A 27,827-nucleotide genomic window follows, 5' to 3' on the forward strand; every position below is an offset into this window, starting at 1 on the left:
TCAATCACTCCAGGCTATGATGCCCAGAGGAGCTGTGGAGCTGAAGCTTTTCCATTTCCTGCACCCTCAGCCTGGAGGACCAGCCCTGGGACCTGGACTGTCATGGGGTCTGGCAGAGGAAGGGCAGCCAAGGCCACAGCAGGAATGGCATGCTTCTTCCCAGACAGATCTGTCTGGCCACGGTGCCAAGTAGCTTCTCCTCCCTCTGCCACGCTCCCTGCCAGACCTCCACTCCCAGACCTCCACTGTGCCTGGTCTCTCCAGCAACTGGGTCCATCCTCTGTCTGCCTGGCCCCTCCTCCCAACACCATCTCTGCCCTGACCTTTGCTCTGCAGCCACCAGAAGGCACTGCCCCAGGCTCAGCAGAGGACCAGTGCCTGGTGTGCAGGGCCTTAGGGACCTTTTCCTCACTGTTCCCCTCACAGCTCCTCCTCACCACGGTGCCCTCTCCCTCCCACCTGCCTCACCTCCCACACCGAAGCTTCTGCAAGCACCACAGCCCTGCCACCCCCACGATATTGCCATTGCTTTCAGTGGTTAACACCTGGCTTTAAGTCAAAGACACAATCAAAATTCCCTGGTCACGCTTCCCAGAAGTGGGTCAGTTTTGCAGCTCGGTGTTGAAACTATACCATAAAAACTGCTGTCATAAATCATAGACACAAGAGGGGATTCTGCTACTCTTTAGTCTTTTAAAATCCCCCTCTCAAGGCTACCTTCTCTAGCGGCCGTAGGTACCCACAGGCAGGCAGGCGCTCAGTTGCCTCTATCTGCGCCTCTTAGGCTGTGACTGTCAGGAACACAGGACACAGGCAGGGCCACCTGTTAGCTCTGTCCCCATCCTCATCTACTGCGTGAAGGGAACAGTGAGGACGATTTGAGAAAAGTCAAGCTCTTATAAAACAAAGCACAGCTAACAAATGGAGGGGGAAAAGTGGCGCCCTCTTAGCCCCATTGTCCAGGTGGGGAAACTGCAGAAGGAGCAGGAGGCTCTGGCTTCCACTGTGCTGGGCTCCTCCCTGGAGCCAGGGCCCTAACAGAGGTGAGTCCTTGTTGGGCACCAGCCCACCTCACTGACTTGCTGGGCAGCCAGCGTGGCTCAGGAAGAGGTGGTCACAGCTCAGCTGGGCCTGGCTGGGGAAGTGGCTTTTAACAGCCTAGTGGGTGTAGACCGCTGGTTATAGATCCTGCTGACTCCTGTCCTGCAGATTACAAATCCAGCCCATCACAGGGCAAAAGCGAGTGGCTGCTTTCTTCTAAGAGCTCTGGGAACCCCAGGCCCCATGCAGACCTGGGCTCCAGTTTCCCAGCCTTTCTCACTAGGCAGCTTCCTCACCCTCTCTGGCCTCCACAGGGGCTCAGGAATGGAAGTGTGACTGCTGGTGACCTGGGGCCTTGGGACAGCCGTGCACCTCCTGGTAGAGCAGCCGCCCCATGCAAGTCTTCTGGCTGTGCCTCGAGAGTGGCCCAGTTGGACACAGTCACTACTGACACCTTTTTTTTTTTGGTACTGGGGATGAAACGTGGGATCAGCGTGTGGACATTCCCTCCCCTCCTCCAGGTCAGCGTCTCCTGAGTGGGTGTGCTCAGGCCCGTGGCCTGGGTTCTGGTTCCAGCAGGTTCCAGCAGAGGGAGGCAGGCAGGGAAACAGGCTGGCCACCCTATGGGATGACTACATTGTCGGAGTGAGCATGAGGGGACTTGGGAGTCAGGAAGAGAGCAGGACCTAGAGCGAGGGCAGGTGGGACCTTTGCACAGGGACAACCACCCAAAGTGGCGGGAGAAGGGACAGATTGGAAAAGAGGCTGGAGTCAGGTCACAAATGGGGGAGCCTGGGTAAGCAGCAGGACCCCCACACATATAAAAGAAAACAGCCATAAGCAAAAAACCACTTGATGGCTTTTAAATGGGGAGGACATATTGTCTCCCTCCGGTGTACCAATAATCTTAATGAATTAGAGAATGGAGGACGAGATGGGAGAGCGGGGCCCAGGCTTGGCCTGGCGAGGAGGTGCAGCAGCTCAGACTGGACCTGGGTGGAGTGGTGATGGGCAGGGATGGGTACTCTGGGTGTAGGATGGCCAGGGACAAGACTGCTCCGGGGTGAAGAGAGCCAACCTTGCCATACACATGGACACTGAGTGGACAGCGCACCCCAGCAGGGACCCCAGGAGGAGGGCAGGCTGTGGGCTGTGAGGTCCCCTGGGGTTTTAAATGGGTCAGGGGGCTCCCTGGGGGTCGTCAGGGAGGACAGACTGGTGAGCTCCCCGCAGGTGGGGACAGGTCCAGGGCTACTCTGCAAAGGCCTCAGGGCTGCAGAGGGGAGATGGCCCCTGGTGGGCTTGCCCAGGCCAGTGCTGGCCCCAGTGAGCCACACTGGACACAGAACCCAGGCTGCAGCCAAAGGAAAACCTCCACAACCCAAAATGGGTGTTTCAGTGCAGCTGGTTTTTATTATTAAAGCCAAGGTCAGAAAATGGCTGTCTCCCCACCCCCAGGACCCCCAGTTCCAGACCTATCCTCTGTCAGAGAAGGTGAAGACTAGGTTTGTCTTTAAAAGATCAGAACGCTCATGCTGCAAAGAGAATGGGGCAAATGGGGCAGGTGTCCTCTCTACCCAGGACTCCTGGCAGGATGCTAGGGTGGGGCCGGGCCGCCCCTGCTCACAGTGCTGTCCCCGAGAGTCCGGGGTGGGTGTCAGGACAAAGGCCACGGAAGAGGCTGAGCTCGCCCGCACTCTGCCCTGCGGAGGCTGGGCTGCCCACTGGCTTTGTAGAAACGGCTAAAACCCGGCCAGGAGCACCACCCTCCCCAGAGGAGGTGTGGCTCTGGGCCCTGAGGTCTGAGGCCGGTGACCACCTGGCCTGGGTCACCTCCCTGGAGGCCACAGCACCCTGAGGGAGGCCAGGCAGGATCCCTGCCTCATGTGTGGCCCTCGGTGGCCTGGGTTCCGGGCAAGGTTTGAGATGGCTGAGTCACTCTTCCCTGCAGGTTCAGGCCTCTGGGACCCTGTGCAGCGGCTGCTCTTTGGATTCCAGAGACCTGAGCTTCTCCTCCAGCACAGGGGTGGTGGGTGGGAAGTGTAGGACAGGCTGGATCTGCACCACGGCGAAGCCCTCCCGGTTCTTCCTGTTGAACAGACAGACCCTCCGCTCTAGCTCAGGGCTGGTGTGGGCTGAGCCCTCCCGAGTGGGCTGTGTGAGGGTTGCTGGGTCCAAGGCCCTCCGGGGAGCATAGGGGTTCTCGGACAGGGAGGACAGCAGGTCCTGGGCTGTCAACTGCTGGGTTGGCAGTGGTGGCAGGGCCACTAGTGTGGCCTCTGAGGATGGCTCCTCCTGGGCCACGCTGCAGTCCGTGGAGGAGCCCAGTGTCTGGCTGCTGTTGCTCTGGGCCCGGGTCACCGAGCTTTGGGCAGAGCGGGAGGCGCCTTCCGAGGTGGCACTGGCGCAGGTGCTGTTGTCACCGAGCTTCAGGGGTGTGTCCACTGAGAAGAGGTCCGAGGAGATGTTGGTCTGGTGGATGTCTATGGCAGCTGTGGTGACCAGGCACACCGCCGGCTCTGGGACCCCGCTGTCTGCAAGAGAGGAGGCCACATGGTCACCACTGGCCACAGCTCACTGGCCCTTGCCTAGGGCAGTGGGCTTGAGCACTTCTGCTCTGTGGATTCCAAAGCTCCGAGCACCTAGGGAAGGGGGACAGAGAAGGGTGCAGGCGTGGCTTGTCCAAGGGTCCGAGAGGCAGCTATGGTGGAGGGCAGCTTCGGGAGAACCTGGCTCTACCCTCCCACCCCCATCTCACTGAACCCAAGTGTTCTAGAGCCAAGGTTAGCTGTCCTGTCAGTGGGCAATGGAGTGAGATGGCCTGGGAGCAGAGCCCGACAACCTGCTGTGGCCTTTGTGGCTTATATAAGCCACTGAGAAGCAAGGCTGTTCACCGTGGCAGCCTAATCTGGTCCAGCTAACAGTGCTGCTCTGGGACAAAGGACTTGGGTCTCTCTGTCGGAGTTATTTGAGTTTTAAATGGGCTGTGGGGGACTGATTGGCTTCTTGGGACGAATCGTGGGGCAGACAGGGAACACTCGTGGCTCTCTAGGTGAGAAGGTTTAGGCAGGGCCACAGTGGTGTGGGGTGGAAGGTTTCTCTCCAGTGCTGCGGGGAACAGACAGGAAGTGCCGAGCCTGGACATGGTGGGCTTTGGAACTAGCAGATCGGTTGAGGCCTGGATAACCTAATACTCTGTCCTTACAACAGGGCCTGCTAGAAATTAAGGGTTGTGAGTTCCACACCAAAGGTTTACAATCAGGAGCAGAGAAATAAGATGCTGAAGCACTGGGTGCTACTTTAAAACCCAGTCTTTTCTGGGCATCAAAACCACTAGGCTTCCCTGAGACTCCCCAGTGAAAGGAAACGTGAATCATGAAGGACCCTCCACCCTAGCCTCAGAAGCCCTCTCATGGGTCAGTGATCATGGGGTGCCCTCACCCTGGCACCTCTAGGCTTGGCCCCTGCACCCCACTCCAGCTGCAGGTTTTGTTGGCAGCCGCAGCTCCAGGCACTCCCCTGAGCTGTGCCCGCCCACACTTACCACTGCTGGGCCCATTGTAGTACTGGCTGATGTAGCTGTTCATGTCATCATTCATGGCTGCATCTGTGGGACAGAGACAGAAGAGGACAGGGTGGCTTGTCAGTCTGAGAGACAGGGGTTGTGGCCAGGTCACACTGCCCAACCTCCTCCCACCCATGGTACCTGTCTCGCAGAAGTTCCTGCCTGGGACCCAGATCCTGATGGCACGGCTGCCTGATAACCTGACCCGGGCAGGCCCCTTCCTGCTGTCCTGTTTTCCCTGTCTGAGGAGAGTGGGCTGGAAGCAGTGGGGCTTTCTCTGCCTAGATGCCTGCATTTCTGAATCCACCAGGGTCCCCAGAAACGCTGCCCTCAGTGCAGGCGCCCTCAAGTCCTGTTGGCAGGAACCCACAGCCAGCCTCAGGGGCTGGGGCAGTGTGACGACACCCTGAGGCTCAGTCCCCTGGGGGCTCCTGGCTTCTGAGCCACAGAAGAAAGGCCCAGGGGTGTGCTGGGGACTCCCAGCCCCGCTCAGTCCCTACACACAGTGAGTGCACAGTAAGGAGCTATTGAGAGATTAACAAAGGAGTGCAAAGCTGTCCAGGTCAAGGGAGGACATGGGAACAAGGTCTGAAAGAAATACTGGTCCAAGACAGGTGTGATGGTGCACACTTGTGATCCCAGAGGCTGAGGCAGGAGGGTTGCAAGTTTGAGCCCAGGCCGAGCAACTCAGTGACTAAGACCCTCCCTCAAAATAAAAAATTAAAGAAAGGATGGGAATGTAGCTCAGTGCAAAGCCCCTCAGTTCAATCCCCAGTACCAACAAAACAAAACAAAACAAAACAATTCAGAACAAAGAAATGGTCAAAGGGAACTCCAACTTGATGGCTTTGCTTTTATTTGCATAACTCTTCCATGCAGTATTGTAATGTGTAACAGAACATAGAACTACAGTATCATTCTGTACAGTACAATCAGCCAAAATTACAGTCCTGTATAAACAAGCTGTATTGTACAAAAAAAGACACTGAGGCTCTATCAACAAGATGTACAGAACTTTCCAAAAAAAAATGGATGGGTTGAGCAGCAGGTCCGAACAGTAGGTCATTAAATATGGCATGTCAGTATTAGAGTAATATTATCAAAACAGTTCAATGAGGATGATTTGTTTTTCCTAACATATGCTGTTCAGTAACTTTTAGAATAAAACACAGCCACCAAGGAATCATCACATCATCTGGGTTCAGGCAATACTGATCCCTCATGTGTCAGAAAAGGGAATAATGAAAACTATTCAACAAATCCAGGTTATCTTTATGATACTGCAATGATACAGAAAATGCTCATCAATAATCATAACTGCAAAACAGATGCAGTCCAGATATGATCCTTAGCAGATCAATAAACCAACTATTCCTGTAATTCCTGACATACCCTTTCCTGGCATCTTAGCAGCTTCTGTGAATTCTTCAAGGTTACACTGATCACACAGTTGATATGCTGGAAGCTGTGTTTTGAATGTGCAATTTTGGCTCATTAATGAAGGAGCTTCTGCAGGCTTGCAAGGGACCAGTGGAAACTGAAATACGTACTACTAGTACGATATCATAGAGCCATGGACCTGCCTGACACTGTGAAACAATCACTAGAAATGCCAGATATCCTTGACAGTGAGACTGGCATAGTCAAGGAGCTTATTAGCCAGGAGTGTAAGACAAACATTAAACACATAAAACAGTCACAGAGCCAAGACTACCAGTGATAATTAACTGTTCAGTTGTCTTCTATGGTTCAGAAGTCTATATATAACCCTTGAGAAAATATGTGCAGCCATATGACAGAGATTTCTATGCATCAACAAGCTTCAAAGGTAACATCACTTCTGAAGAGTTTGTTTGTAGCTGAGAATTTATTTTCCTTCAAATGAATTAGTTATATTATCACCCAAGGAACTGCTGGAAACAAGTAGTCCTTAGAAGTAAGCCCAATAGAAAGAGTGTGCTGATGCATTTTTCTGGCCCTTTGGCACAGCTGTTCAGCCTGTATCATGTGACCAACAGGTCTCATAAGACTGTGCTCCAAATCACTCCCTTCTGCATCAAAACAGGCAACCCATATGTATTTTGGATATTGAGGCTTTTTTGGGGCCTCAATATCCAAAAATGTCAGGTAGCTTATTTTTCCCCAGTATCTGACATTATAGAAATTATACATATTTTGAAGACATCTGTCTTATCATGAATGCTGTGGGGTTTTTTGCGCAACATGCTTAGTGAATGTGCCTAAAATACAACAGGATCAGAGGGCTTCCCACTGTAACAACCAACCTCCCTTCTGGTGACCAGGTTATTAAATGAAACTGGTTGCTAAATGAGGAATTGTATATAGTATATACATTACAATGTTCAGAACCAAGCAGTGGTCAAAGGAAACTCCAACTTGGTGACTTTGCTTTTATTTGCGTAAATCTTCATGCAGTACTGTAATGTATAACAGAACATTAAACTACAGTACTGTGCAGTACAATCAGCAAAATTACAGTACAAGGTGTATTGTGCAAAAAGACTGAGGGTCTATTAAGATGTACAGAACTGTACCCCCCCCCAAAAAAAAGGGTCATTAAGTCTGAGCAGGTCGTAAGTCCAAATAGTGTGCTTTCCTGGTAAGTCTGAACATCTGCTAAACAGGGAGTTCCTTAAAGGAGGAATGTCTGCTTTGGCTCATCCTGAGAGGAGTGGGGAGGGCCATGAGGGAGGCGAGCTGAGGTTCTCAGAGTGGCCTGGGAGCAGGAGGGAAAAGCAGGGGGGGCCCGAACTTCATCCTAAGAAGCTCAGCCGTGGCCCAAGGCCAGTGAGATGTGGAGGGGCCGCTCTCAAGGTCATGGGGAGCATGCTGTGGAAAGGACCAGAGTTCAGGCAGGAACATGAGGTGCACTCCGTGGGGGTAACAGGCCTGAGGGACACAGGAGTGGTGGGGGCAGGTGATGATCAGGAGGGTCCCAGCAAGGCCCAGAGAGGACAGGACGAGGACCTCAGGCTCTTATAGCAACCATCAGGCTGAGCTCAGGGTTGCTGCCCAGTCTGCCAGATCCCAGGCTCAGGGAAAGCTCCAGAACCAAGTGCCCTCCCAGCTTCTGTCCCTCCCTGTAAAGTGGGGATAATGGCACCCACTCTCCCAAGTCACTGAGATGACAGCTACTCAGGAGCCAGCGCATCGGACTCCTCTGGAGGGTGGGAGTTGCTCCGGGGCTGTTGCAGACCCCAGCCTGCACCCAGGCTTCCTGGAGGGGCCAAGCTCAGGAGGAGACAGATGCTCCATTCCTGACACACCTGACGCTACAGGTCCACCTCATGCTGTGTGCACACAGGCTGGCTCTTAAAAGCGTTCTTGGCCTGTGCTTGCTGTGCCTGTGGTCAGAGGTGTGCCTGGCAATGGCTCTGGGGCCTGCCCAACCTCAGCCAGCAGCGCTGCTCTGCAGGTGCTGTGATGGGTGCTGTCGACGCTGTCACCCTATGGCTGCCCTGGTATGGCCACTCCCAGAAGGCAGTGGAGGTACAGGGCCACTGGGCTACGGGGTCACGCAGTGAGCTGCTCACTTATTCTGGGTGGGTCTTGGTGCTGCCACTGGCCGGCCGTGGGAGTCTGATTTGGTCCCGTCCCCTCACTAGGCCTCACTTTCTCCATCTGCACCAGGGATGCACTGGGGAGGCACTTGTGGACTTGATGTGACTGGGCTAGGTGGTTCCACATCTCTAAGAGATGACACAGAGGGGAACAGGGCAGAGGTACCTGAACCACCTCCCAGCCCCTAGTGCAGGACCACATCAGTGCCTGCCTCTCCTGCATGGTCTTCTAGCCTCCTCCATGTCCTCTATCTTCTGTGGCTTTCTGCACTGTGGCCACATTCCTCTGGGGCTGGAACTTCCACTGTGGTGCAGAGCAGTGCTGAGAAAGAGCTTTGAGGCAGTTTCCTTTCCTTTGCCCTCAGTGAGGCCCCCGGGCCTTGAAGGAGCACAGCGGGGACCCTGGGCTCTGCTCCATAGTGGAGCCACCTATGTGCTTGCTGTCAGGACAGCCTGCTGTGTGTGAGGCTGCAGGGCCTGCCTGCTACCTTCCCTCCCTCCTGAGCTGCCTCCTCTGTGGGGAGCCCCTGCCCAGCTGCGCCTTCCTGGTTTCCAGGGTTTCCAAGCTGAACAGCTGAGTGTGGGCTCAGGTGGGCCAGAGGGGAGGCGGAGGCAGGGATGGAGCTGGTATTTATCTTCCCTCCTCCCTACTGCCCTGCAGGGCCCCCGGAAGTGGCCCATATCCTCCAGCTGTGCCCTGGAACCGCCTCTTGCATGGATGCGCAGGTCTCCTCTATAGGCACAGGGTCAGGCCAGCTCTCACCCCCACGTGGGGGCTTCTCGCTCCCTCCTGCAGGTGAGGGTGGCCCTGGGCTTCAGTCTGAGGTGCAACTCCTGATAGCTTCGTGAGCCGGGGATCCAGTCCACTCATGTCCCCGTGTTGCTTGCATATTTGAGGCACTCATGTCCTCACCCCAGCTGTTGATAAAAATAACCCAGTGACCTTCAGCCCAGACCTCTCTTGGGCAGTGACTAGCCTGGCCACCATCCCCGGATGTCTGCTGGATGACCTCCAGCCTCCCCTAACTCAACTCGTCTGCAGTAGAACTTGGCTTCTTCTCCCTCTCACCACATCCTCCACCTTGGCAACTGGCCCTCCTGTCACCTGGGCTGGGCCAAGCTGGTTCTTGGCACCTCCTTCCTTTCCTTACCGGCACCCCAACTCCTGTGTAGTGCGTAAGGAGTTCAGGGGCCACTGACTGTGTGTCTAGCCTTGGGTGGGTGCCTGTCCTGCTTGCAGGATTGCTTGCTCCCATGGGCCCGACAGAGAGCCTGGGTCCTCAGGTGGCTTCCAGGGTTCCATCCCCAACATCTGTGCCAGGTGGGGACCTCAGATCTGAGGGTGAGGCCCCCAGACTCCCTAGCCGCGCTCACACTGGCCCTGTCTACCTCATCCAGGCCCCCTGTCCTCTTCTGCTGGAGCCAACCCCTGGGCTGGCTCCTGTCCTCACTCCTGGTCTTGGAGTCTTTGAGGCACCAGCCAGGGCACAACAAGGACACCTTGGCCTATTCTTCTCAAGGGCAAGTCCTGGTGCTAGCCCAGCTCCCTCCCCTGCTTGCTGTGCTTGGAAGAGGAAAGGCCCAAGGCGAGGGGGGAGGGAAGCAGCTGCTGCGGCAGAGGCTCCTAGGCAGCGGCATCTTCTCTGGACCCTGGCGCGTGGGGGATGCCAAGTTTGCAGTGATGGACAGGGAAGTCTCTGGCACAGGGGCTGTAACTCATAAGAAAGCTTCAAGACCAATAAATTTGGGAGCGAAGTATTAATGACTACACAGGGGCACCATGAACTTGGCAGGCCCCACAGCCTGGAACTCTGCAGCCCAGGTTTTAAAAATGATTTGTGCCTGAGCAAGTCTAAACAGAAGCAGCCGCGTCATCTGATGCGATGTGACCGCTGGCAAGGCTGAGACCAGAGCTGCTTCCCCTTGCAGGCCAGGCTGGGCCCGGACACCTCCTCCCACCAGCCTCCCACTCCCCAGCCTGGACAACATGGCCCCAGGCTCCCTGACTCAGCACTCAGCCTGTAGGTTAATGCCCACAGCACGGTGCAGGGCTGATGTTCACAGCCAGCACCAACACCGCCCTTTCTCACCCTCAGAGGACCCAGGACACCGTAGCTTGTCCAGCCATAATTTCTAATGTCATGAGAGCCTTCCCTGGACCCAGCTGGGGTCACAGAGAGACCCGTGGGGGCTGCCCTGAGTCCCTGGATCACGGGAGGCTGTGAATCACGTGTGCCCCTGCTGCCCAGGCTCTGACCTCTGCCACAGGGCCCTGGTGCTACTGACAGATGAGGACACATGCTGTGTGACAGGAAACAGGAGACACCTAGTGGGTGTCACCGAGGAGGTAGCAGGAGCTGAGTTGGGGTCCTGGGCATTTGCAGCCACTCCCAGGGTGCGTGGTTGGCACCTTATGAGAGGCTCCCAACCTGCCCAGTTTCCTGTGGGGCCTTGGCTGCTCGCAGAGGAGCTGAGGGACCAATAGTGCCTCGCAGCTCCATATGTGTGGGACTGTACAAAAGGCTTGGCTTTGTGCTCCTGGAGGGCCCAATGTGGCACCTGGTGTCCAGCATCTATAGGCCACTGGCTGAAGACGACACCCACGCTCTTTTCCTCCCAGGAAGGGACCCTGATGACAGGAAGCTGTTGCAGGGGCAGCTGTAAGAGCGCAGAGCCAAAGAGCCAAAGGCACCAGGCACTAGGGGAAAGACCAGGCTGGGCCTGGACGTGGACCTCCTGTCCTCAGGAAGCTGGACCAGGGGCACTGTGGCCACTCCCAGAAGGACTTTCAGAAAGGTTAAGTGGGGCACCTTAGCCTCAGTCTGGGCACCGAAAGCCAGCAGTGGGTTCTACAGGAAATGACTGCCCGCTTGGGAAGCCACAGCCACAGCCACAGGGACAGGTAATGTCCCACAGGCCCCTTTGTTCCTCAACCAGCAACGGACTTGCAGGCTCTGTGGAGGCCGGGCTGGGTGGGCCCTGAACACACAAGACATGGAAACCTCCTGAGGCAGCACCTCTCGGGGCCTGGCGGGGTTCATGTGAGGTCCCAGGAAGGGTGGGATGGCCAGGCACTCACCCGAGCTGGGGGTATGAGTGCGAAGAAGAGGCTGCCAGCAAGTTGGGCCATCCAGTGGGCAGCACGCAGAAGGCTCAGAGCCCTGCTGCAAAGGGGGGTTAGGGACAGATGCTCTGGGACGCTGCCATGGCAGGAGGGAAGCAGACTGCAATTCATCTGCAAGCCAAGGAGCCACAGGTTGCTGCCAGAAGCCAGGGAGGAGGTCAGGCAGGGGCTCTCTGTCAGCGCACTCAGGGACTGACCCTGTCAACACCTCGACCTCAGGCTTCCAGTATCCGGGATGGAGAGAGAGATTTCTGCTGTTGAAGCTACCCAGTGGGTACCACTTTGTCATGGGGGCTCCAGCAAACTCTTATGTGGCTTGGAGGGATTTGGGCTTCCCCTGAGGGAGGGCATGAAGTCAGGAATTGTGAGAAATTTGGGGTGATCACTGTACAGTGGGGGGAGGAGGACTGCAGAAGTTGCCGGAGAAACAAAGCTGAGGTCAGAGAGCTGGATGAAGTTGGAAACAATGGTGTGAGAGCAACAAAGGTGAGGACGGGGTGATTTCAAGATCGATGTAAGAAGCAAGGCTGGCAGGGACTGGAACCTTGGCTGAACACAGGCAACATGGAGCTCTGCTCGGGAGCCCAAGCACAGGCCGCAGGGACAGGGGTCAGCAGAGCCACTCGGGATAGGCAGCTACCTGGGGTGGCATTGTCGGGAACCTGGTCCTGTGGCTCCCTGCCCTGGGCTTGCAGCCCCCCTAGAAACTGCATTTGGTTCTGGATGCTCCTCCAAGAAGGGTCAGAACTCAGCAAGGACCTGGAGAGCACTGCCCCAGGAAGCAGCCATGGCAGGCAGGTGATGACCCCAGAAAGCAGTGTCTGGAAGGAGGCTGTACCTGGGAGGGCACCACGTTGGCAAGGGAGAGGATGGCCTGGGTGGCAGCTCCTCTGCAGAAGAATTGCCCTGGCGGTGGAGCCCTTGCAGCAGGGAGGCTGCAGGGAGGGGTCGGGCACCTGTTCTTAGGAGGCATGCTGTGGTCTGGGCCTCCTGGCAGAGCCGCAGCAGGGACTCATGGCAGCACACAGCAGCCCCTCCTGGCCCCAGACTCTGTGGTTCTTAGATCTGACACTCTCTCAAAGCATCAGAATAGCAAACTCCTACCCCCTAAGCCATCCACAGTGCCAGAGCTTTCTCTTATCCACAAGCTCTGCACACTTCCTATGAGGTTGAAGGACCTCGAGTTAAGAGTCCACATTACAGAAAGCCACACCAAAGCCAAGGAGTGGCAGAGCCTCCTGACCCGCTCGCCTACCTGGCTCTGTAGCCCCTGCCCTGACAAGGGGACACAGCACCCCAGGGCGAAGTCACCATGGGCTTAAAAACTGGGGTTTCTGGTTCTGCTCCGATCCCAGCACCATCATGTCCTGGCCGTGTGGCCCTGTGCAGTTCCTCAACCTGCCTTCGAGGAAGGCTCAGTTTTGCCCCCTTTGCAAGGGTGGCAAAACCAAGGCCTGGAAAAGCTGAATTCCCTGCCTGGGGGGTACAGCTGGGCATCGAGTTGGGACCTGAATCTGAAACCTCTCCCTTCTGTGCAGTGCCCTGCCTGGGTCATAGCGCCTGTTCCATACTCCGCCCTCCATTTGCTCCCATTGCAAAACTTGGGCTGTGGGCTGCTGCAGCCCAGCCCTAGCCTTTTCTTCTGCACCCTGGGAGGTGGAGTCCAACAGGAAAGTCCCAGGGTCTGGCCTGAAGCCTGGCTCTACCATTCATTAGCGACGAGCCACTGGGTGGCTTCCCTGGGCCCCCACCTCCCGTGCTGGGAGGGCAGGACATACACACAGCCTTGAGCCACACATATACATAGAGCATGAGTGCTGAAGATCATTTGGGCCAGGGACACCAGACCCAGTGTTCTCCCTGAACTCTACAAAGCAGACCTGAGGACCCCAATCTGAGGGTCCCCGATTGTGGGCAGAGGAGGGGGCGAAGCCACTTCAGCTCCAGGAGCTCCAAGCCCTGGGGGCTTCACGAGATGTCAAGACTGGGCTCACCTTGTGAGGGCTGCAGCTCCTCCACGACGCTCTCAGCGGCAGTCTCCTCATCCCATGCACCAGCCTCTACCACTTTGAAGCGGCTTCGGGGATGGCTGAGCACGTGTGGGGCCTGCAGGGCTGCCTCCCTCTCTGCTGCCAGGTCTAGGTCCTGCTGCGCCAGGTGGGCGCGCAGCTGCCGGATCTCAAACTGTAAGAGGCAGAGGGCCAGGTGGGTGTGCTGGAGAGCTGAGGGGCCCGGCCTGACAGGGGGTGCGCGCTCCTGACATGGGGTGGGACTGGGGGAGAGGTGAGCTGCCAAAGCCTGCAAGCCGTGCTCCTTAGAGATCTCTGGTGCCTTGCACTCCAAGGGCAGCTGGGAGCACTAGATTTAGGCCCCACCCTGCATCTTCCTGGCTGTGTGGCCTTGGGCCTTTGCCTTCTTCAGCCTTTGTTTCCTTGTTTGAGGATTGGGGCTGCTTGCACAGGGCTTTGAAAAACCTGCACAAGTTTTTACTATGGTTTATTTTTTGTTGAGGAAAGCTCCTTACAAAGCTTTCCAGATGCTGCTTGGTTCGTGGCTGGGATGGCTGCTCATTGCCAGCCTTCCCCTGACATCTGGGTGTAGGCCAAATGTGGGTTTGACATGGATGCCTGGTGGTAGCTCGGAAAAGCCTTCGCTGCCACCTAGTTTCCTGAGCATGCACTGCATTGCTCTTTGCAGTGGTGTGGAGGGCAGGAAGGGCAACAGTGGTCTGGGTGGATCCCTCCCTCGGTTCCTGCTTGCACTGGTGTCCAGAAGCTCTCTTAGCCCTGATGCCTCTCTGAATGCCAAACTCGCTATCCCCAGCTGCCTAACAGCACCACTCAGCCAGCCCAAGGGAGCTGCAAACACCCAGGTCCAACAGGACGTCACTGTTCCCCCAAACCTGATGGGGCCACAGATGTCCCGCCTCCTGTTAGCTGGAGCTGCACACAATCATCTGCCTGCTTCGTTCCTTTCCCTCGCCCCAATACCCAACCTGCTCCTAATCTAGCCCTACCCCAAGTGCTCTCTCAGGCTGCCACCTCGCCCCACCTCTGCTGTCAGCTTGCACCTGGCCAGCACAACTTCTGTGTCCCCAAATGCCATTCTCAAAGCCACCAGACTACTGCACCCATCCTCAAAGCTCAGTGTCACCACCGCCCTTGGGAGAAGCCCACACTCCTTGCTGGTCCTGCCCATTCAGCCAACACACTTTCCTCCCCTCTCCATTCCCAGCTCCATCGAGGCACCAGCTAGCTGCTCACGATCTCGGGGCCACTTCCCTGGCTGCTCCCAACTCTCACCGACAACAGGCACTTGTCCCACCAGTTTGTCTGAATTCTCTGTGTCGCGCTTACCATGTTCTGATATTTTCGTGTATTTTCCTTTTTAATAACTTCTATTTTTATGAAAGTAGACTATGTATATAACTAAAAACACTACCTAGCACCGGGCTGGCCAGGCAGCAAACTGACACTGACTACCTTCCTGATGTCAGTGTCTCTCGTGTGGTCCTCGGACTGTTCAGGCTGGGGTTATACCTGTGGCTGCCACTGAGCAGAGCAGGGACGCGGGCTGAGGGTCACACCATCGCCACCCTGGGGGTAGGACTTTTGCTGACCTACGGTTCCAGTTCCACATCTCTCCCAGGCTCCTGCCTGACCCATGACCCGTGTGCAGAAGCCTGCCATTCGGTCTCCCAAAGACAAACCTCTTGACTGGGGAGGGAGAGCTCATCTCCTGACCACTCAAGGTTCAGAGGGCCCTTAGGGATTCCAAATGCCCAGTGCAGGTTTTTAGCCACCCCACCCCTGCCTCATACCACATCCTGTCCCCCCACACTCCGAGGCTCTGAGAGGAGAATCAACCTCTTTCTTGTCTATTCTGTTTTCCCCAAATCCCTTGAAATCTCTGATGACAGGACAAGAGCCAGTTTCTTATCTCTTATGCTCATTCCCCTCCTTACTGTGGTATTAGTGGAGTTTAAGAAGGAGATTGGGTAAACAAGTGCCGTTCCTTCCCCACGTTGTGAAAAGCCTATCTATGGGCTTCTCTCTCCCCGACAGTGTGCCGGGGGTGGGGGGAAGCCAGATTCTTTGCAGTGTATGCTAATCTCTGCAGTATCAATACTCTCACTGTGGCTGATTTCAAGCCACTAACACGGTGTCATAGGAATTTGGAGAAATGTGTGCAGTTGGCACTGAGGAGCTGGCTCCCACTGAGTGGGCAAGAGCTCCAACACATGTGGCCATCCACCGACAGCAACCTTGCTGTGATGTCGCCCGGCACACCAGAGGTGCGCAGGCAATATCGTCAACAAGTGAACAAACTGGTAGCTTGTTTAGCTCTGTGGTTTCAGAGTGAGCCTAACTCCCACTCAACCTGTGCCCCAATCCTCACCCAAAGCTGAGACAGGCCTGGATGGCGGGAGGAGCCCTTTGCGTGGGGAGAGGGCAGGCAGAGGCAGTCCCACGCACAGCCTGGACCTAGCCACAGACTCTGTCCTGACTCTGATCTCAGACGAGGCTCAGACCCTGGGCCCCAACAACCCAGCACCTAGTGGGGCTTCTGGTTTCAGAGGGTGGGAGAGTGAGCCTGCCCTGTTTGGGGGTGGCTTTTGTTCAGGAAGAGAGAGGGTACACACCACTCCCTGGTAGCAAAGCTTCTAGGTCCTCAAGGGCCTTTGGGCAACCCTGCTGAGCTCATCTGGGGTGGGAGCCCCTCCTGCCCAGGCTGATCTGAACTTCCCCTGGGCACCCTGGTCCGCTTTCTCCAAGGCCATGCATCTGGGCCCGCAGGCCCAGCTAATGGCTTCCTGAGCCACTCTGAAGGGATGCATTATTGATGGCCTGAAATTGATATGGAGCTGCCCTAGAAAGTCCCACTAGAATTCAGGCCAGACAGCTGGAGGACAGGGCTCGCCGAGCCCCAACCCCATGTGGGCACCAGTGGCTGGAACACAGATACGGGTTTCGAGCTAAAGACATAAGCTCCAAGTGTGGGTAGTTCTCCCATTCACTCATTCAGTCACCGAGAAAGCCTGCTGGGGGTCACATTAAAATTCTGTTATGTTTTGCAATGAAAATGCCTGCCCTAGCTTGGGGGTGCCCCCTGGGTGGCCCCGGCACAGAGGCGGCCTGGAACATACAAGAGACAGACAGAATCAGTAAGTCACACCAGGGAGTGTATGTAGCCACAGTGAGCTGTTTGAAGACTTTGCCTTCATCTAAAGAGCAAGAAGCCACTGAAATCCTCATGGAACTGGGTGGCTGGTGGAGGCGGTGGGTGGTGACCCAGGGAGCAGCTTGAAGGGACCACGCTGGCCACAGAGTGAAGGATGGACTGGATGGGCCAGGGTGGAGACAGTGCAGATGGAGAAGAGAATAACAGGAGTGACTCTGTTGGCGGGTGGCAGGGACTGGGATGGGTTGAGAAAGAGAACAGCCTGCTCTGTGCACAGTTTTACAAGCTTCCTATCCAGAGGCAGTGGAGTGGCCCAATACTCTCGGGCCCCTCCTGAGAAATAGTGACTCACTTCTTAGAGGGGAGCTGCAGAGGGGACACCTGGCTCCCAGCTTTGGTCACCAGCTGTGGCAGCCCAGGAGGTCTCAGGATGTTCCGGCGAGATGCTCAGAGCCTGGCTTCTGACTTCTGTCCTTACTATGGCTACACGTGTTTCCTGAAGCCAACGGAAGGGCTGCCAAGGGCCCCAGGAGGCCAGAAGTTGATTAGTCCAGAGGGGAAACTGAGGCCTGGAGGAAGGAGCTCTCTGTGGAGAGAGGGCAGGCAGAGGCGAGAACCACATGGCACCTCTGCAGCAAAGCAGGGGACACAGCAATGACTCTGGCTTCCAGTGCCATGACCTTGTGTCAGGGACCTCCGAATGCATAGACGGAAAATGACTCAGGCAAATAGAGCACAGGGCAGCTCGGTGGCCACCAGGAAAGAGCAGGAGGGCCCCATGGTGGGGAGTGCCAAGGGCAGGGGGCAGGAACCTGAGCTGCTGCTCCCCCCTCCCCGACTTTGGGTCTCTTTGTTTCCCTGTGTTGTCCAATAAGGCAAACCGCATGGCTGAATTCTGTGTCTGCAATGGATTCAGCACTGTCTCTTGGGGGAAGGAAGTGTAAGTGCCAGGTAACACTCGGTGTCATCTTGCAGCTGACCCCTGTTCTCTGCTGGGATGTCCCTCTCCTGCGGACAAGTCTTTAGAGAAAGAGAAATCCAGACCCTCTAAAGTGGACCATCAGCATTGTGTAGCATGGAATATGAATCACCTGTCATGAAAATAAGAAGGGAGAAGTCATAGACTATCAAGATGTAAAGCAGTTAGTAGAAGGTGACCCACGTAAATATTTGAGTAAACAGATAAGGTAGGCCATAATGGCTACTTGGGAGGCGAGGCAGGGCGACTGCAAGTTCCAGTCAGCCTAAGCAACTTAGTGGGATCCTGTCTCAAAACAAAAAGGAGAGAAAAAGAGAAGGGCTGGGGATGTACCTCAGCACTTCCTGGGTTCAATCCTCAGTGCTGCAATTAAGACAAAAAATAAGGACTTCAAAATAACTATGATTAACATGTTAAAAAAAGGGAAAAGATGGGCAAAATGAATGTAGCAAAGAATTAGAATCTATGAAAGGAATCCAATGAAGCTTTCAGAACCTTCATACATAATATTTAGAATTAAGCACTCTACTGATGAGAGTGACAGCAGATTGGATGTCACAGAAGACAGGCCAATAAAAATATCAAAACGTACAGCCTGAGAAAAAACAAGAGGGAATGGGGGAACAAGACAGGATATAAGAGAGAGCCGAGACAAGGTCAGTTGGTCTGACACAGGATTAAAGGAAGAGAATGATTAAATGATTCAGTGGTTCCGCCACCTGCCTCGAAAGCAAGCGCAAGGTCCTGAGTTTGATCCCTGGTACAAAAAAAAACACCCCTGCTCAGAATGATTAAATGATTAAAGAAGAGAATGAAAAAAATGTGATAGAAGCAATAAATCCATCCATCCCAGGGCCAGGGATGTGGCTCAGGGCAAGTGCTTGCTTAGCATGAGAGAGGCCTTGGGTTCAATCCCTACCATCAAAGCATCAAAACAAACAAAGGAATCATGGCTCCAAACTCCAAATCTAATGAGAAACTTCCAGAAACATAGGCACTCCTGAGCAGGATAAACACAGAAACCTCACACGGAGATATGATGAAGTCCACACAGGAAGAACCACCCAGCACTCAGGCTCCCTGGGAGAAGGTGCAGGGGCCTTTGGTGACTGAAGGAAACAAGTCTTCCACTGGCAAACTGGCCTGTTGGGGAAAAAAAGTTCACCCCAGGCTGGGGAAGAATCAAAGTGCAGCCACAGCCCCACTAAATGCGTGTCATTAGCTACGTATTTCTAATCAGATAACCCGACCATATGGACCAGGGTCCCCAGGGAAGCCCGAGCTGTGCATTACTGGGGTGGATCAGGCCCCTTCCACAGACAGTTTTTAATGCAGGGCCAAGCAGGCCGGACCCATTGGCGGCTATGGCCACACCCAGCACTTTCTGCCTCTAATGGGCTGGGTGTGGAGTCCACTTGATATGGCCCTTGGTCCGATCAATGCACTCCCAGGCCAGAGCTCGATGGTATCTAATGCAATAGCAATAATTCTGCTCCATCCTATTAGTGCTGTCTACACCGACTGCCCTGCCTTCCACCCCATCTGCTTTTGGGATGGGATCCAATGTTTATTTCCATTAGTTCCACCATTGTTGGTAACAATAAAAATCAGGAGACAGTTGCAAACTCATGATTTAGGGCCAGGGTGAAGCTCAGACCGACCTTGGCCCCTTTCCATCCACTGTGAAGATGACTGGTAGTTGGCCATAAATTTAAATTATGGCAAAAGGATAACATAAGTTATTCCTCTGATGGCTAATTTTATCAACTAAATAGGCTTGTCATTAAAGCTATCAGCTCTTTTACAAATCACTTCCTATGTTAAAATTTTTTTAAAAATCCTCTTCCCACAGGAGAGATCTTGAATAATCCAGGTAAGGAAGGCAACTGGGCCGAGCTGGGACTTATGGCCCCTGCATAGAAAGAACTCTCTGGGATAATCCAGCATTAGCCCATCCTGGAGCCGGAACCCATTCCCGCTGTTTTCCTGCTACATCTGCCTGCTTGCCCAACTCTGAGCTGTGGGCCCAGCCTCTAAGGTAAGTGACTTTTGTGCACAAATGCAGAGGGACTTCCTCTCAAGGAGCTGAGATGGGGCTGCAGGACAGGAAGGGGCCCAGCTCCCCACTTACGGGTCTGCTCTGACCCCAGCCCAAGGGCACAGAGGGGAGAGTCATGCTGCCCTCTGTCACCATCCTCCTTCAGAAACACACTGAGCTGAGGTCAAGATTACTGCCTTATTTCTTCAGGAAACAGGCAGAGAGATGGGGACTGGGGACATTGTGGCGAGACTGCTCTCCTGCCACACAGGAATGGGGAAAAGGTAGGGAGAGGTCACGAGCCCAGTGGCCTGGTTTATAGATTAGGCAAATGTGCAGGTAATCTTGCCTCTTCTGGGGCACACAGATGGCTCCTGGGGCATCTGGCCTGGGACTGTGTAACTGAGCCTTGCTAATGAAATGGGCAGAAGCCACATCACCATGCCTGAGCTCAGCAGCACAGCCCTGAGCCCAGCTCTCTACTCCCCTTCCCTGCACACCCGGCTAAGATGACCCGCAGGACTCTGAGGGAGGAGTCTGGGGGCCACAGGATCCTCCTGTGCCATAGCATCACAGCCTGTCCTGGAATGAGGTGCGTGACAAACACACTCTTGCACTCAGTCACCAAGACTGCTGGCATCACCTGATGTGGCCACTAGAGGTTCTCACGCTCACTGTGCCCACCTGGACAAGAACAGCCTCTCCACACCTCAGCCTTCCTAAAGGGCACCTCGCCTGCCAGCCCAGACCATCAGATGGACTGAGCTGAAGTACACGACTGTGTTTGTAAAGGGCCAACCCTATGCTCCAAGTCTTTGCTCCCCAGTCTTACTAGGAGCCCCCAGGTATACTACCCGATTTATCGTGACCCTCATAGCATCCACATGAGGAGAGACTTACTGTCTCCTTTTATCCAAAGAAAAAGCTGCCACCCCCCAGGTCAGTGAATTTTCTCTACCTTCCAGGGGTTCCTGGGTTCCACTGGCCTCCTTGGGTTCTGGGCCCCAAGACACCCTAGATGGAACCCCTTGTCTCTTTAAGGGTATCAAGGACAGAAAACTCAACTTTTCTCTGCTCAGCAGTCTCACCTTGGTCCTTCTAGGGTTTTATTACCATCCCCATTTCCAGATGAGCAAAACTGAGGCCCACAAAAGTCCCAGCAGTGCCCAAAGCACAAATGACAGGGTTGGCTTTGACTCTCGTTGTCCCTAATGTCTATTCTTACCCATCACAGGCTGCTCTCCAGAGGGGTCTGGCCATCCCTGCCATTCCAAGGACAACACACCCAGGTGAGTCTCAGATATGGTGTCTCTGCAGGCCCTGGACAGCAGCTTCCTGGTTTCCCTGCAGAAGCCTGAGCACGCCTGGCCAGGTCTCCCCAATGGCCCCCTGGGATCCAGGCTGCTGGGCCCTTTCCGCCTTCTTAACTGGGTTTGCAGGCTTCAGGTGGTTTTTGAATTAAGATGGTTTGTTTCTGTTCATCTCTTTTCCAGATGTTGCTAGAGAGAGGGGCCTGTCTGTATTTATTGGCTCTTTCCTGTGCAGAAGCCCAGGGAACCTCCCTGTGGCCTGGCCCCTCAGGAAGGTGGCCACATGTGGGTGAGACTGAGGGGCTCAGGATAAGGGTCACCATGGAGACACCGGGGTGGGCCTGCCACTAGGATTTCCTCCTGGCCGGCTGACACCCATGCTGCTGACGGGAGGCGAGAGGCAGGGTCAGCGCCTGTGCGTTTAGGCGGGGCAGAGGCAGCGGGTTTGTTTTCCTGTCCTGTGGTGCACTGAGAACCACTTGATAACCCCCAGCCAGCTTCTGGATGACACCCAGAACTGAGTCTCTTCAATCCCCCTCCCTGTCCTTCAGTGCAGCCAGGAAGGACCACAAAACTCACATCAGAGCTGACTCCTCCCACCCGACTTCCAGCACTCCTCCTTCCCAAGATGAGGCTGGGAGGCCCGCCCTGGCCAGCAGGGGCCTCCACAGCCCCTCCAGCCTTCCTGCTGCCTGCCACCCCGGGCACAGGCCTGGGCTCCTGCACCACATGTTCCCTGCTGGGGTCAGTGCCCCATAAATCCCTCTCACTCTCAAGCCTCGGAGAAGTGTGGGTGGCATCAGACCACTACTGTCTGAGCTGCCAAACTTCTCTGAAGCCCATGAGGGCAGCGGCCATATCCAGCCCAGGCTGGCATCCCTGGTGCCCAGCACAAGTCCTGGAAGACACTGGAGAGACCCTGCATAGAATGCCTGCTCCCATGTTCCTTGGACCATGCATCCCTCAGGGCCCTGCCTGTCACTCAGAAGCATTCTGTGCTCAAACCCAAGGCTGTGGTGTTTCAGAAAGAGGAACAGATGTGGTTCCCTGAAAGACAGATGGGAAGGCACATGGTGTGTGATGGGCGAGACTTCAGTCCTCAGCCCCTGGAGGGACCCTGTGTATAGGCAGTAGGGGAACAAGGGTGGCCATCCTCACTGCACTATAAACCAGGGGTGCTGGGGGTGGCAGGACGGCAATGATCCGCCTGTCAAATGTCCCTCACCCCAACATTCCCATCATGTGACCTGCACAGGAGCCTCACCTGCTGTGATTCTGCAGAGCCCTGGAGCCTGGCTACAGGGTCAGCTGTAGCCCTTCCTCTGAATCCCCTGGAAGGAGCTGTGCCCCCATCTTACAGATGAGGGACCCAAGGGTCGAAGTCCCCAGGAAAGGAAGCGGCAAGGCCCCACCCCACCCTGTTGCCTAGTGTGCTCACAGGGCCTTCTTGGGCTCCTGGTGGGCAGAGTGCACCCCTAACATCTCTTTGGGGTGTCCCAGGGTCTCGGTGCTGATGAGCACTAGTGCCTAGCAGCCCTTAGCAGACAGATTTGTGCCTTCTTGGGGACTGTGGCCCTGCGAGTGCTGGTGAATGAATGATGGTTACATGGCTGCTCACTTGGGAGGAGAAGGACCACTGTGGCACAATGACAAGGACTTTGCCCTGGGGGGCTCCCTGACCTTGTGGCCCTGAGCTCTGATGTCCTGGGGGTTTGGGTGCTCCAGTGTCCCCCACAGGGCCTGCTCAGAATGGACAGGATAGACCTGTGCTGCACGTTACCTACCCCCTGCTCCTGGCAGATCTGTGTCAGCCTCTCCAGCTGCTCGTCCTGCATGACCTTGGCCTTCTCATACTGCTGGATGACCATCTCCATCTCCACCTTCACGGGCAGGACGTATGCTGGAAGACAGACAGCCGTGAGGAATGGGCAGCACCTGCGTGCATCTGGAAAGCACAGGGGTTGCAGCTGAGCTCAAATTGCTGGGGAGACACTTTCTTCTCCTGCAGGGACTTAATGTTGGCTGTCGTCATGGCTGCCTGGATAATGACTGTCCTCCAGCCTCCTTTACAGCCACCAGTGGCAGGGGACATTTCCTGGACAGTGGGTGCAACGGAGGAGGCCTGGCATCTGCCTTAAAAAGCGCTGGGGCAGTGGGGACCCTCACATGTTGCTGGTGTGCGGCCAACCTAGAGAACAGCTTGGCAGCCCCTTAGCATAGTAAACGGAGTGGCACAGCCCAGCGCCCCCATGCCTAGGTGCCTGAGAGAACCAAAAACAACCTGCACGGCAGCGCGCACTGCAGCACATGGGGGTGGGGGGTGGGTGTAGTCCATGATGGCCCCAAGGCAGAAACAGCCCAAACTTTCACCAATCCATGACGGAAGAGATGAAATACAATCCAACAGTGCTTGAGGAAGGAAATACGGATGCATGGACGACACAGAGGAGCCCTGAGGACATTGTGATGTGTGGAAGAAGCCAGACACAAAATCCCACATGTTGTGCAATTCTGTCTACATGGCGGGTTCACGACGGGCAGCTCTGCAGAGGTGGGAAGTGGATCAGTGTGAGCCTGGGGCTTGGGGGATGGGAAGAGGGAGCTGGAGAGCTCAGGGTTTCTTCTGGGGTGATGAGAGTGCTCCAACCTTAGGTTTAGTGGTGGTTGCATAACACTACTAATACATAAAACATCGCTGAGCTGTGCACTTTAATTGAGTGGATTTCACAGCATGTGACTTCATCTCAAGAAAGAGATTAAAGATAAGGTGGCTCTTGCACCCCAGTCCAAGGTGGCAGACAAAGCCACCCAGACCAGTGTGGAAGACTGAGGCTGGACCCTGCAGTCCAGGGGTGGCACCAGCCCCTTACCCAGGCTGTGGGAGACAAGGACTGGCTCCGACTGCAATCCAACTAGGAAGGGGCTCTGGCTAGATGGAAACTGCAGGTTCATGCATGGCCTCTTCAAATATGAGCTAACATCGAGTGTGACATTCCTGTCACAAATCCCACTGTCACAAACTACAGCGCCTAACCTGGACAGAGACAGCAAAGATGAACCAGGTGGCAGAATCTGTCTGACAGATCCCTGCAGATCTTTAAGGGTCAGGAATGTGTCCAAGTTGGAATGACTGCATCTCATATTCCAGCTGCCTGGAATAATGACTCTTCTCCAGTTTCCTTTGCAGCTACCAGTGGCCTCAGGATGTGATGGTTGGCACTGTGGCAGCCACCTTAGACCCATGGCTCTGGGGCTGGAAGTGGCTTCCAAACAGCAGGATCCAAAACAAAGAGAAACAAAGCCAGTGAAGGGTAAAGCCACTGGGACAGGATAGAGGGACCTCAGGTAGGCCACACTCCTATTTTCCTATGCATTACTCTTTATACTCATCTAATTCTCCTCCACCAACTTCTCTACCTCCTGTTGTAACTAAGTAGCTGAGCAAGCATCATTGCGGGAGAAGCCAGTACTGCTACTAAGTTTCCACGTGAGGCTAAATGAGGAAAGACTGGGGCCATGGAAAAACAAAAGGCAATGTATATCATCTTCCCGGGCAGAGCACTGTGAGGTCCCAGAGGGACAGGGAGTAACTGAGAATTAATACATAGTTCTTTGGGATTCTGGTGATAACCCATCAAAACAAGCTGTTTCCCCAGATAGATGGATGATAGACACACAGACAAATGGCAGCTGGGGCTTTCCTTTTGCTTCTTGATCATCTTCCTCCCTCCTCCTCTTCCTCCTCACAGTGAAGACGTGATGGCTGGCAATGGAACAGCCATCTTAGACGATGGGGAGACAGTGAAAAATAGGATACGAGCCTAGAGCAGTGGTGGTGAACCCATGGCATGTGTGTTGTTTTTCTTTTAAGACAAAAGATGTTAATGTATGAATTGTTTTTTCTAAACTAAAACCTCAATATTCAGGTTTAATTGCAGTGTTGGCACTTTGTGATACACAAGTGGGTTATGGGTTGCAGTTTGGACATTTGTCTCTAAAAGGTTTGCCATCCCTGGCTTAGACGGACGAAATAGCCAGACCAGGATCCTGACCACAGGGAGTGGGGCCATATCACCACCTGCAGCTGCCATGGATGCTCACATGAGAGAAATAAGCTGCTGGTTTATTGAGGTTGCTGCTCCTCTGGGTCTCTGTTACAGAGGATCCCGACTAAAGCTGACGCACATGGAGAAAGCGTGGATACTGAACGTGAGGGCTCTGGGATCTTCCCTCCAGCAGCAGCACCCGGCCCTATGTGGCAGTTCCCAGGCTCAGCAGCTGGAGGGCTTCTTAGAAACGTCAGAATTAGTTCTCAACCTTAAACAGGGCTCTCCCCTGATGCCCTGTCTCACCTCAGGCCACCCAGCTCATCCTGACCCCTCGGGAACTCCAGCCCCTGGCCTCTCTTGCCTTATAGAACCCTCCACATCTACACTGCATAACTCCTTTTTGCCAGGGGTCCCCACCACCCAATGTTCCCTGGCTGTAGCAAGCGTTGTGCACAGAAGGGAAATAGGATCTTTTCAGTTTGCTTGGACTTGAGGGCAGCTGCGTGCTCCAAGACAGCTAGAGGCCTAGCGGCTCACAGCTCCTCTGAGGCCAGGGAGCAAATCTACACCTGTCTGCTCACCCACAGTCCCCATGGTGAGGTTCACTGGCAGGGGGACAGCTGGGAAGGGGGTCAGCACCAGGTTGGCAAAGCCCATTAGTGTGAGGGGTGCAGCTGTGCACAGCTGGCAGGAGGAGCCAGAACTGCTAGTCACCCATCTGCTGTGTGACCTCAGCCCCCTCTGGCCTTAGTTTCCCCATCTGTCAAATGCAGGGGATAGGACAGATGATCCTCCAGATGTAGCTGGACCCCAGCATATGCCAGTTCGATGATCCTGTATCAGGACCGCATGACTAAGTGTCAGGCAGAAACAGGACCAGGGCCCAGTGTCCCCAGGGTGGGTGTGGGCTGGGGACAGGGAGAGGCTGCTCCAGGAAATGGGCCCAGTGCCCCCCTGCCTGTCTGGTCCCCACTGAGCAAGCACTGAGGGGGACACTTGGAGCCACAGCCGCTGTCGCTTGCAGTACGACTCATAGCATCTGTTCCTGTGGTTCTAAAAGGACAAGGGGAGGCCCGAGGTGCTCTGAGCCCAGCCCCTTTGCACGCAGGATAGGACTGTGCAGAAGAAAAGAGGCTTGGATTCACTGTGGCTGGGCAGGCTGGGCAGGCCTGGCTCCCCGACAAACAGCCTCGTCCCTGCCTTGGTGGCTACCCCAGCCCCTGCCAGCCCCACAGAACCCTAGGCCACTCACCATCGATGACCCTCTTCACCCGCCAGATCCGGAGCATGATGATGAGGCTGATGGCGTCCCAGGGGCTCCGGGGCCCGTTGGCCACAGTGGACGCCACCATCGGGGCCAAGGACAGGATGATCACGGCCCCGTCAAACACCTGTGGGATGAGGGGGATTCAGAGCTCCAGGACCAGAGAAAGCCAGGGCAGGGCTCAGGGTCCTCTCTCCCCATGGGTAGCAGAGTCCAGGGCCCATGTGTTCACCTGGAACAGCACACAGTCCCCACCCCCACGGGGGTTCGGGGGCTGGCGCACAGTGAAGTCCTGGGTCCTGGACACCGTGTCTTGCCTGTGTGCAAAACCAGTGTTAGCACAGTGAGGCCTGTGCGCCTCAGCCCTGCCTGCCCCTTCTGCCATGAGCAGAGTGCAGGTGCAGCCTGAGAATCATGTCTGCAGTTTCCCTGCTCAGCTCCCTGACTGCTGCGCCATGTCAGAGTGGATTTGTTTGTTTTTTAAGCACATTCCAAAAGCTTTGCAAATTGAGTCAATAAAAAAACTTTTTTTTTTTTTGGTGCTGGCAATAGAACCCAGGGCTTCATGTGTGCTAAGCACTTGCTCTGGGGATGAGTTACATCTCCAGCCCAAGAATAAATTTTAAAATGGTGTAGAACTTCAAGGAGAATTTCTTAGAATGTCCTTTTGCTGGAAACCAGCCCAGGTCGCCCCTTCCCACCTCCTCTCCAGCCACCCAACCTGTGCAGCTGACAGGACTCCGGGTCACCTGCAGGAAGGGCTGGCTTAGAGGACCTGTCCCCCCCAGGATGGGTGGGACTGTGATGTTTGCCAGCTCCCAGGATGTCTGAGTTGGGGGGTGGGGCTAGACCTGGGTCCTTACCTCTATTTTGTTTTCGATATAGTCCCAGATCCCCAGCACCACAATCCGCAGGACCGTCTGAGGAGAGAAGAAGTGCTTACTCTTCTCCAGTGCCTGCCCTCAGCCCAGATTTCCTGCCCAGCCACAGGGAAATGGACTCCTCAGCCTGGCGCCTTCCTCATTCCCACTCTGAGTGTCCAGCTCCGGGCCTCATGGTGGCCAGTGGCTATGCCTCTTGTGACCCCTGCCACCTAGCTCTGTCAGGGCAGCCTCACTCAAAACCCTTCACATCTAACCCCAGGGAGAGAGCCTCAAAACCTGCCTCCCTCTTCAACACTGCCTCTTGCCTCTCCCCTCACGACACAAAACTATTTACAAATCTTCAAACATGCAAACTGTTCTCCTTGCCTTTGTCTTTTTTTTTTTGGTACCGGGGATCAAACTTGGGACCTTGCACTTTCGAGGCAGGCGCCGGACCACTGAGCTAAATCCCTGGCCCCTCCTTGCCTCTGCCTTTGCATATGATGAAGGCTGACAGTTGATACCCCTCACCCCGTATCTCTTCTGTCCTTCAGCACGGCCACCCAGCTGAAGACTACATTTCCCAGCCTTCCTTGCACCTCAGAGTGACCACAGGTCTAAGCTCCAGCCAATGTCCAGGTTGTGCCCATGGGGTCAGCTCTTCCCCATTTTCCTCTCCCTGGAAGCTTACCAGTGTGACAGGTCCTGAGCCATCTCTAACTGGGGAGGCCTGGGCAAGGACATGGCAGCCTGTTAAGTCTCCAATACCGCCAAGCCACAACATCGGCCTTCAGGGCCTACCCCAAAACCTGTCCTTCTGTGACAGCAGTTA

At 55.1% G+C, this 27,827-nt stretch overlaps 1 protein-coding gene and 1 long non-coding RNA gene across 8 annotated transcripts in view; one reads left to right on the forward strand and one right to left on the reverse strand.

Moving 5' to 3' along the window:
* Positions 1-2,428: 2,428 nt before the first annotated feature.
* The window catches only part of Tmem266 (transmembrane protein 266), a 113,043-nt gene continuing 87,644 nt past the window's right edge, over positions 2,429-27,827 (reverse strand). For all 7 annotated transcript variants that reach the window (XM_004872089.3, XM_004872086.4, XM_004872087.4 and 4 more), the window contains 6 exons: positions 26,996-27,052; positions 26,121-26,259; positions 22,604-22,719; positions 13,306-13,495; positions 4,586-4,648; positions 2,429-3,575 (listed from right to left, as the gene is read on the reverse strand). In XM_004872089.3, the coding sequence (XP_004872146.2) occupies positions 2,995-3,575; positions 4,586-4,648; positions 13,306-13,495; positions 22,604-22,719; positions 26,121-26,259; positions 26,996-27,052 (1,146 nt within the window). In that variant the 3' untranslated portion in view covers positions 2,429-2,994. The remainder of the gene's footprint in view (positions 3,576-4,585; positions 4,649-13,305; positions 13,496-22,603; positions 22,720-26,120; positions 26,260-26,995; positions 27,053-27,827) is intronic.
* LOC110347138 (uncharacterized) lies at positions 16,695-27,382 on the forward strand. The gene is made up of 3 exons (XR_015450929.1): positions 16,695-19,509; positions 20,744-20,798; positions 22,545-27,382. It is a non-coding gene; the product is annotated as an uncharacterized LOC110347138 (long non-coding RNA).

This window comes from Heterocephalus glaber, unplaced genomic scaffold (genome assembly GCF_053883595.1).
Source record: "Heterocephalus glaber isolate CG9 unplaced genomic scaffold, H.glaber_assembly_v1.0 deba00001140, whole genome shotgun sequence".
In the NCBI taxonomy this organism is placed as follows: Eukaryota; Metazoa; Chordata; class Mammalia; order Rodentia; family Bathyergidae; genus Heterocephalus; species Heterocephalus glaber.